Here is a 10,844-nt window from a genome sequence, read left to right on the forward strand (position 1 = left end):
TGTGTGTGTGTGTGTGTGTGTGTGTGTGTGTGTGTGTGTGTGTGTGTGTGTGTGTGTGTGTGTGTGTGTGTGTGCGAATGTTATTATGTTTTATGACTTCCATGTGGTGCATCATCTTTATGTACTGTACACGGAGATCAGCTGAGGCAACCTCTCTCTTTGTGTGCGTGTGTGTGTGCAAATGCGTGTGCGTGTGCGTGCGTGCGTGCATGCGTATGATATGCGATGCGGTAGAACCTGTTTTCAGGGGCAGGAAAGGACAGCAAACAGCACAAACTGGACTGGATGACAGTAGAACTCATAGAACTCAGACAAAAATCATTAAATAACCACAGTTTGCTGCGGGAAAATGTAATGTTTTTTTTTTTCAAAATGTTCCAAACATTTGCACATTTTTAAATACTTACAAAAAATGCAGATGTACAAGCTCGCAGTGGGGCACAAAGTGGCACGTTGTGAGCTTGCCTTGTACATCTGCTTTTTTTGAATGGCCAACATATGAATGGATAAAGTGGTTAAAATGATTGTGATGGTATATTAAATACTTTTGCTGGGGACCCAGCAACAGGGTCTACAAGCTCACTACAGGGTCTACAAGCTCACAACGCGTCACATTGTGATATGCTGTGTGAGCTCGTAGATCAGCCCTTTCTGTATAAAGTATAAATAAGGCTTCAAACTTGCAGCACTGGACTTGATCTAGCTGTTACCAAGTCACCAAAGTTAGTGTTAAACAATGCTGTAGTGTGCCAGTGTGTGCAATTGTGGTGTTTTGGTGTGATTTTTTTTTCATGGCAGACCCCTGAACAGCGTTTGTGCCAAGTTTGGTGAGGATTTGAGCAACAGTGTGCCTGTGGCCGGCTGGCCGCCAGGGGCCCCCTGATGAGGCCCCTGGTGTGACTCGTCTCATGTTCGACCCCTGACCAGTGTGTGTGCCAAGTTTGGTGGGGATCGGAGCAACGGTGCGCCACGTAGGTCTGGATGTTACGTTTGTGACCGCGGTTCACGGTCTGTCCTCCCACCCTCTAGGCAATTTTAATATAGGATTATTATTATTTTTACTATTATATTTTCCATAGAAAATGATGTGGCGAAACACGCCGCGACACCATGCTGGCAGCAACTTCTGTGGTCTGAGACAACTCCCTCCTCACACTGTGGTCAAATCCCGGCAGGACCACACTTTCCTTCCTAATGTTCTTACTCTGCTTATTCCTTGCGCTTGTCGCGGGTCTGCTAAATGCTTAAATTGTAAATGTTAATCTGTAAATGGCATCTGAAACACAATCTCCTGCATCATTATAAGCAACAGAATAACATCACCGGGTTACGTACTGTATGTCCATGTGTGTATATTTAGTTTGATTACAACACGCCACAACAAATCATATTTCATTTTTCAACACTTGAGTCGGCCAACGTTGAAGGAGAATAAGGTGGTGTGGAACTCTGGGCGTTTAGGGTGAGATCATCACACCTTTTGTTAGTGCTTAACACATCGGGTGCCAGCATTTTATAATAACAGATTACGTTCGGTGCCGAAATCTCACCGTTGAGCTGCGCAGCGCTGTTTAAGCTGTAGACTCCACGACGTGCATTCCATGAGAAAAGAAAGCATGCCTCCATTTTGCCCGATGGTCCTGGCTAACGCCTGGAACGATAACATCGCTCACGCGAGTAACAATGGCGGAGCGATCGTGCACACAAAATGAGTCGTTTTCCCCAGAGTAAAAAGTTATAGGGGTTTTAGAGAAGGAAATAGAGCGGAAGCGGATGTGCGCCATGTTTTTTGACACGATGATGCATCTGGCCCATCCTTCTCAGATTCACCGTGGGTGATCCCAAAGCTGCTACAGCCCCTCCCGTGTGGAAAAAAACGAAACAAAACAAAAAGACACCAAACACGGTTGGGACCGTGTTCGGCACCAGAGCGCTACTATGTGAAAACACGGTCCAGACCGTGTTCGGCACCCGATGTGTTAACAGGTTTTCTTAAGATTATTAACCATTTAAACCCTTATTAAACTGGCCTTGTTCAATCTGGAGAGCAAAGCAATACAGCCTTAAAACCAAGATGATCCTATAGTGGTTCTCAAAGTGGGGCGGGGGTCCTGGGGTGGGGGGGGTATTCCAGGGGGTCCCCCAGCTAAAGTAGTTAATATAGCATCACAATCATGTCAACGATGTTATCCATTTATATGTTGACTATTCTAAAATAGCAGATCTACAAGCTGCACGGCATGAAGCTGCTATTTTTGGACATTTTTGAAAAATATCTCAAATGTTTGGAAGATTTTGACGCAAATCCTCTCTTCTGGTGGTCCCTTCCACAAAACATTTTCAGATGGAGGGTCCGCGACCAACAACATATACATTTGGGGGTCCTTGACATGAAAAAGTTTGAGAACTACAACTAGTCCCGGTTCGGCTCGGCACGTAACGGCCATACCTTAATTTTCTGCCTTTCCATTACCATATGGAAACGTATAGTTAGCTAAAATGGTACAGTACCTCCCGTTCAAGCCATGAACACCATGCAAAGCTATCTGTTGAAACATGAACCTCTGCTGGCGTCTCCCACTCTACCATAAATTATGAATGTGTCACTTCAAGGATTATATGGAGGAACTGATGTCCTTCAGGATCAGGAGCACGTTGCACATACCAATCTGTCACTCTGCCGCAAAGAGCGGAGATACGTTCTCCAAGTACAAAAATACATCATTATTTCTGCCAGGGCAGAACGACTGGGGGGAGGAGGTTATGTTTTCGTCCCTGTCCAGGTGTCTGTCTGTCTGTCTGTCTGTGAACAGCTAATGAGGAGATTATGTTTTAAAACTTTTAGCCCCTGTCCGTGTGTGTGAGTCTGTTTGTGTGTCTGAACAGCTAATCTCGGGCATCGCTGGACCGATCAGCGTCAAACTTTGCACACACAATCCCAGTAGGCCACGGAAGAACCTAATTTGATATGCTCTAAAATGTAAAAAGAAAGAAATCTAGCCCAAATTCAAATAACATATTGAAGTGCCTCTAAAAAACGCAGAGCCAAAAGCGATTACACTTCCACCCAAAGGGGGTGCCTCAAATGCTACACGTTGCTGTTTGATTGCAGAAGCAATTTTTTGTGTGTTTTTTTTTTTGGACCAAATTACTAAATAAAAAGCACTAATGGTCTCTAAATGTCTTCTTAATCCTAACAGTTTTCTGGAAAAAAAATATGTTTCTATATCAGCGGTTCTCAAACTTGTTTTGTCCCAGGGACCCCCAGAAAGATTTATTTATCAATCATGAACTCAACATTGCATCATCATACCCAAATTGGAATAACAGAGGGGCCTCTGTAGAGTGCACCTCATTCACTTTTGCAGCTTCCTCAGGCCCTGATGGCTGCACCCCACAACAGACACAGCCCTGGGTATAGGCAACCAATTCTAGTTTAGATATGTACAACATTTGTACCTGATTGTGTGCACAAAATGCATAGATGTGCATCATCCCTCCCCCCCCTCACACACACACACACACACACACACACTTTTGTTTTGCTTACATAATTGCCCATCTGTGTGTGTGTGTGTGTGTGTGTGTGTGTGTGTGTGTGTGTGTGTGTGTGTGTGTGTGTGTGTGTGTGTGTGTGTGTGTGTGTGTGTGTGTGTGTGTGTGTGTGTGTGTGTGTGTGTGTGTGTGTGTGTGTCATCATTTGCAGAAAGGCCCCATCTGCATGCATTCGGCTGTGCATAAATCCTTCAAAGTGAAAGACAGCCACGAATAATGGCTGTAATATTGTAGGTCACATAAGCCTGCATCTATACTGCCATCACAACAGCCTCCCAAAACCTAGGAAATCATCTCACTGTAGCTAGAAAAAAAACACACAATCAATTATGTATCGCAAACACACTTTCTCTTTCTAACATCACAGTATTAAGTTAACAAAATTAACACCTCCCCCAACACACGCACCTCTCTATCCATTACCTCCAACTAGCAAAGAGTAGGAATTACAAGTACAAAGAGTCCTTTTATCACCTTGAACATGCAGGTGGGGGATAGCTCTAGACTAGCAGGCTGAGGCAGGAAGCCACACACACACACACACACACACACACACACACACACACACACACACACACACACACACACACACACACACACACACACACACACACACACACACACACACACACACACACACACACACACACACACACACACACACCTAAAACCTATTACTAAATCAACACACACAATTGCAAGTGCTTGAACTGTTAAAAGGGTGCTAAGGAGGTGTCAATCAAAGTCCTTTGCCCTGGAGCAGATTTGAAATGATTAGAATGTTGTACGCCAATTAATCAAGCCACAAATCACTAACTAAAACACCTACAAATGTATGAAAATAGCAGATCTACAAATTCACGATGCGTTGCGACGCGACGCATTGTGAGCTTGTAGATCGGCTATTTTCAAATGGCTGAAATGTATATAGGGCTGAAATGCCTCAAAATTGTACTTAAGTACAGTAGTTAAGTAAATGTACTTAGTTACTTTCCACCACCGCTTACAAAGTATAAGATCAGAGTACTGTAAATGTCATGAACCCTAGTCATCAAACAACAGGGCGAATGCCATGTAAACAGAGTGCAAAGAAAACAAACAGTGCGACAAAGAAACTAGGATACCAGGTAAACATCAAACCTAGCATCTGTCTAAAACCACATGCTATCTAAATCATTGGTTCTCAAAGTGGGGTCCGGGGACCCCCAGGGGTCATTGGTGGGGTACCAGGGGGTCCCCAGAAAATGTTGTTAATGTGGCATCACAATCATTTTAACCACTTTATACTTTGGCTATTCAAAAATAGCAGTTATTTTGAAAACTCTTGAAGATTTTTAACACAAATGTTCTCTTCTGGGGGTCCAACTCCATGTCATGGCACAAACTGTATTCAGATGGGGGGTCAGCGGCCAAATGCATTCAATTTGGGGGGCCTTGACTTGGAAAAAGTTTGAGAAGCACTGGTCTAAATAGCATGCATGGCATGTAAACAAGTAAGCTAGCATCGATCTAAATACACGACAAGCAGTGTGAGAGAGTAAGAGAGAGGAGAGTGCTAGGGTGTGAGGAAGGGTGTATCTGAAGAGGAGGGCGAGGAGTCTGTCTCTCTGTCTCTCAGGGGTCTTCAACAGGGGGTCCGGGACCCTTGGCGGGTCCTCAAAGTTACTACAGGGGGGCCGGCAAATATTTCTGTGATAGGATTTTTCTTTTTTTACATTAACCACTTAGCACCCTAGCATCCCTATACTGAGGAGAACTTCAGCCGAAAATAGCCGATCTACAAGCTCACAACAAGGCGTTGTGAGCTTGTAGACCGGCTATTTTCGGCAAAGTGGTTTGGTGTAGAGGGAAAAACCAACTACAGAGCCAAAGGTCAAGTTTAAGTACTGAGGGTTAAATGGTTAAATGTCTGCTGAAATAAACAAAAAACATGAATTCACAAAACACGGATAGTCAGTGAAGCTATCTATGAAATCAATGAAAAAAACACTATTTTATACAATATGTAGTGGGGGGTCCCTGCTTCATCTCTCTCTCAGCTAGGGGGTCCTTGGCCTGAAAAAAAAACGTCTGTCTGAGTCTGCAGAGGTGAGTTTTCAGCCTGTGGTGGAACATGAGGAGTGAGTGTGCAGTTCTGACAGGGGCCAGGCGCAGGTCAGTTCCACAGCTTGGGAGGGAGCCGGGAGGGAGCCAGGAGGGGAGAAGAGTGTAGGACGCTTGGAGGGCGTTGACCAGGGTGTCATTGGGCCTGTCACAATAGGCTCTATGCACAGCAGCCATATTGGACAGAAATTGGGCCCCTTCCTTGCTTCCTTCACAGGTGTTACCAATGACACTAATGAAGGCTCTGTTCCATTCTGGTCAAACTGAGTCAGGGTGCTGATATTGTGCATGTTGGCTCACTGGAAACACTAGTGGGTCTCAAAGTGTGGTCCAGGGACCCTCATGGTTCCTTGAGAGGGTGTAACTCTGAGAGTGTACAAATGGAACCAAATGGACCCTCCCGGGTCCATTTGGTTCCATTTGTACACTCTCAGAGTTATGGGGGTCCTTGAAATTAAAAGGTCTGAGAACCACTGTGCTACACTAAATGGAACAGAGCCTTCATTAGTGTCATTGGTAACACCTGTGAAGGAAGCGAGGAAGGGGCCCAATTTCTGTCCAATATGGCTGCTGTGCATAGAGCCTATCGTTCGGCTACATAATCTACATAATGATCGTCCCAATTATTTGAGATAATGGCAATTATTTTGCATAATCGTCATAATTGTTTCCTAGTTGAACATTTTCCAATATAAAAAAACACCAGAAATAGCAGGTCTATTGTAAGCTTGTAGATCAGCTATTTCTGCTAAAAAAAAAACAATTAAATAATTGAAAGTATAAAATGAATATGTCAGTAATTTCTTTGTATATTTCAGTTATTTGTCATATCTGCCCTGGGCAATTTTGATTTACGAAGCTTAAGCTTTTTTAGGAAGCCTAAAAAGGCAAACAAAAATAACATTTGTATTCATAATATGTTCCAATGTTCAATGCGAAAAACACAATAATCTATTTTGCATAATCATCATAATCATTACCATGTTAAAAATGTCCATATATTTTCAAACATTTTCTAACATAGCCGATCTACAAGCTCAAAACGTGTACAGAGTGAGAGATCAAGTTTAATTGACGGTCAAGTATTGACGGTTTAAGTGGTTAAATGTCTGAAAAATACATACAATCCAAAATACACTGATGATCGTGCACACAGAAAGGCCCTTTCGCCAACCCCACCTAGGGTATGGGCACTGATGACGCGGAGGAGAGAACACGCCCCCAGCGCCAGAACACGCCCCCCGGCGCCCAACATTTTATGTTTAATATCAAGACATGCTACACTTTCCAAAACTTTTTCAGAAATTTTAATAAAATATAAATAATAGTGAAGAGAGACGAATGTAATTAGTCCTAAATTTGTCTATTTTTGGAGGCCAACCAATGTCCTCAGTAGCTGCCCCATCAAATGAATCAATGAATGAATAAATGAATGAATAAATGAATGGACACAAATAAGCGATTCTATCCCATCATTTGAGCTTTTTGTGAGTACAGTCTGAACACAATGGCACAACATTTCCACATGAACACTGTGAGACCGCTTGTCATATTACCAACAGGCTGTGATTGTGTTCCAATTTGTGCATTGAGCGTGTGTGTGTGGACATGCTAACATGAGTGTGCATGCGTGCGTGTGTGCGTGCAGTACTATTACTATACAGTACTTGTGAGGGCCAAATGTCTCCATGAGTACAGTACAGTAGAATTGTGAGGACAATTTGTTATGATCCTAACCAGAGGAATGGCTGTTTATGGTTAAAAGGTTGCCGACCTAATATTTTGACATCCTCACAAGCATAGTAATAGAAAGGTGTGTGTGGGCGTGAGAGAGAGAGAGAGAGAGAGAGAGAGAGAGAGAGAGAGAGAGAGTCCAAATTTGAAAGTCCTCTTAGAAAGTCAAAGTCTACATCTGTGGTTCTCAAACATGTTCATGTCAAGGACAGCCAAACATGTATTTGACCGCAGACCCCCATCTGAAAAGAGTTTGCGTCAGGGACCCCCAGGGAAAATATGAGTGTTTTTTTTGTTTTTTTTATCGAAAATAGACAAATTATAAAATAGGGTTAAAGTGGTTAAACTGATTGTGATGCTAAATTAACAAATGTTGGTGGGGACCCCCTGGAACCCCCCTCAAGGAGCCCTGCAGGTCCCCGGTCTCCACATTGAGCACAACTGGTCTACATCCCATTGTAAGCATAACTCCATGCAGTATAGCTTCATTGCTCAATGGTAACATTACTGCTGAATTGATTGCTAGGCTCCAGGATGAAGATCGAATTGACCACAAGCTCACTGTTTATCTGCAGAGAGACCAGAGAAGAAAGACTAAGGATACCAAGTTGGCTTTGTAAACAGAGCTCTGGGTCAAAGTCTGAACACACGGTAACAGAAGGAAGAGAGACAGAGAGAGAGAGAGAGAGAGAGAGAGTATGTGAGAGAAAGAGAGAGAGAGAGAAACATGAGAGGCCAGCGTCTTTGTCCCGTCTTCTTTTGCAGCGATCTAGCTCACATGACATTTCAGATAGTCTTTCGCACACATCCAATCCCCCTGTCGCCTCTCACCTCTGTATCTCTGACAATGCATTGTTTCAATTTATGTATTGCTTAGTTATAGCCTACAGCAGTGGTTCTCAACCTTTTCAGGCCACAACCCACCAAAATAATCATACTTGATCTGGGGACCCCCCAAAATAATCATATCTGTCCCTGGGGAGTGGGGACCCCCCAAAATAATCATATCTGTCCCCGGGGACCACCCAAAATAATCATATTTAACCTGGGGACCGCCCAAAATAATCATAATTGAGTTGAGGCATTACATTTAGTTTGACTCTGTTCCACAGATAAATATTGTGAAAATAGCCGATCTACAAGCTCACAGTTGCGAGGCGTTGTGAGCATGTAGATCAGCTATTTTCAAAATGCCTCTTTCTTATATTATTTGACAATTTGGCCAATGTTTGACCAGTTTTTATAGTATAGTTTGTTGATTACCTTTTATGCAGAAAATGTCCTTTATTTTCTTTCTTTCCTTAAAGTCCCGGCCCACATGTTGAGAACCACTGGCCTACAGTATATTATTGTAGAGTTATTATTATTAGATATACTCTGCTGTATGTCAAACTGACTTATACAGTCAGGCTGTGACCAACTGGCAAGCTGGGGGACGTGTGGAGTCCATCCATCCATCCATCATCCATCCATAACTACATTGCTATATCAGTGGTGCTCAAACCTTTTCATGTCAAAGGCCCTCAAAATGATATGTATTTGGCCGCCGCACGGTTAATATATGTTCAAAGATTTGCACAAAATTAATGTTCACCATTTTTCAAAGATAGCAGATCTACAAGCTCATAGTGTGGCACGAAGTGACAAGCTCAAATGGCCAAACTGTATACAGCGTTGAAGTGGTTAATGTATGTTTTGCAATAATAATCAAAATCTACAAAGTAACTAGTAACTAAAGTTGTCAAATAATTGTAGTGGAGTAAAAGTACAATATTTGCCTCTGAGATGTAGTGGAGTGGAAGTAAAAGTATTGACAAATGGAAATACTCAAAATTGTACTTAAGTACAGTACTTGAGTAATTGTACTTAGTTACTTTACACCACTGGAGACACATTTGTTTCACTAGTGAACTAAACTTGTCTGAAGTCTGTTGTTGGGTGATTTCTCACTGGGGATTTGTGTGGCGAAGCACATTTTGAGACAAAGTTTAAGGTGTTGTTGATATAGGTAAAGCCTCTACAGACACAGCAGGCCCATGCCGCACACACAGCAGAGAACACACTATGTCAACAGAGGAGACACATGATGTGAAACAGTAGTGGATATACTGTGATATTGAGCTGTTAAAGCTGTCATGAGATGATCAAACTCAGGTTTTACATTAAAAATGTAAATGTATATTGAGATTAATAATAACTATGTCCCCAAAACAAAGTAATATTAATAAAATAAAGTATGCCAATTCTCTCTCTCACACACACACACACACACACACACACACACACACACACACACAGTGTATAGCTTACACGCGCGAGCACACACACACACACACACACACACACACACACACACACACACACACACACACACACACACACACAGTCCTTGACTGACAGAGAAATAAAACATACAAATAATGATATTTGCCAATCATATTTGAGTTGAGGCATTACGCATTACATTTAGTTTGACTCTGTTCCACAGATAAACATTGTGTAAAATAGCCGCTCTACAAGCTCACAATGGACATCACAATAATAACAAGTGCATTGTCCCTGACTGGGAGAGAGGCGCATCTCTCGCTCTCTCTCACAGACAGACAGACAGCCTTACCTGAGGGCGACCCGCACCGTGCTGCTCTCATCCTGTCCCCCGACACTCGTCATGTTGCCACCCGGAGGATGAACCCGGGTTCGAAATAGACAGATGTCCCCGAACAGGCTTTCTCTCTCTTTATCGGCTTAACGAGGAGAGACTATCACCTCAGACTATCCTCCTCACCCCCTCCTCCTTCCACGTTCATAGGAACACACACGGCTGATAATATATGTAAATATTAATTTACATATTTTCGCATCAATGTGATGTTGCTTTCACCTGTGTGCGCGGTGCATATTGATAATAATGTAAAAATGTCGGTCCGTTGGAGGTCGCATGTCTAGCTGGTCTGTGCTGCTGTGAGACACAGACAGAGCCCCGCTTCAGGGTTGCCAGGTTTTTGAGAGGAACAAGCAACCAGGTCTATGAAAACAAGCCCAAAAGAAGCGACTTGACTTGGGTCACATCATGTGCACTTTTAAACCGGCTTTTTGAAAATAACCCATCTACAAGCTCACAGCGACAGGTTGTGGGCTTGTAGATCTGCTATTTTCAAAAAACTCTTGCAATAAAATATGGAATATTTGAAATGTGTTTTGAAACATTCCAACAACACAAACGCTCCCTGGCACAAAATATTTTCATGAAAATATTTGAGAACTACTGGTTTAATTTGTTTAAATAATCAAAAAATGTGGAAGCAAGCCTAAAAAAGCAACTACACTTTCGAAACAAGCGCAAAAAAACTCAACCCCGCAAATACCAATATTTACAAGCGACTTTACAGAAAAAGAAGCCCAACGTCGCTTATAATAAGCCGACATGGCAACACTGAGCCCCACTCCCCCCT

The 10,844-nt window shown here is 42.8% G+C and overlaps 1 protein-coding gene across 3 annotated transcripts in view; it reads right to left on the reverse strand.

Moving 5' to 3' along the window:
- Positions 1-10,305, reverse strand: part of LOC311040204 (kinesin-like protein KIF21A) — a 65,628-nt gene extending 55,323 nt beyond the window's left edge. For all 3 annotated transcript variants that reach the window (XM_084050328.1, XM_084050327.1, XM_084050326.1), the window contains exon 1: positions 10,010-10,305. In XM_084050328.1, coding sequence (XP_083906454.1) covers positions 10,010-10,062 — 53 coding nt within the window. In that variant the 5' untranslated portion in view covers positions 10,063-10,305. The remainder of the gene's footprint in view (positions 1-10,009) is intronic.
- Positions 10,306-10,844: the final 539 nt, after the last annotated feature.

This window comes from Gymnoscopelus microlampas (assembly GCF_963454915.1).
Source record: "Gymnoscopelus microlampas genome assembly, chromosome: 23".
Classification (NCBI taxonomy): Eukaryota; Metazoa; Chordata; class Actinopteri; order Myctophiformes; family Myctophidae; genus Gymnoscopelus; species Gymnoscopelus microlampas.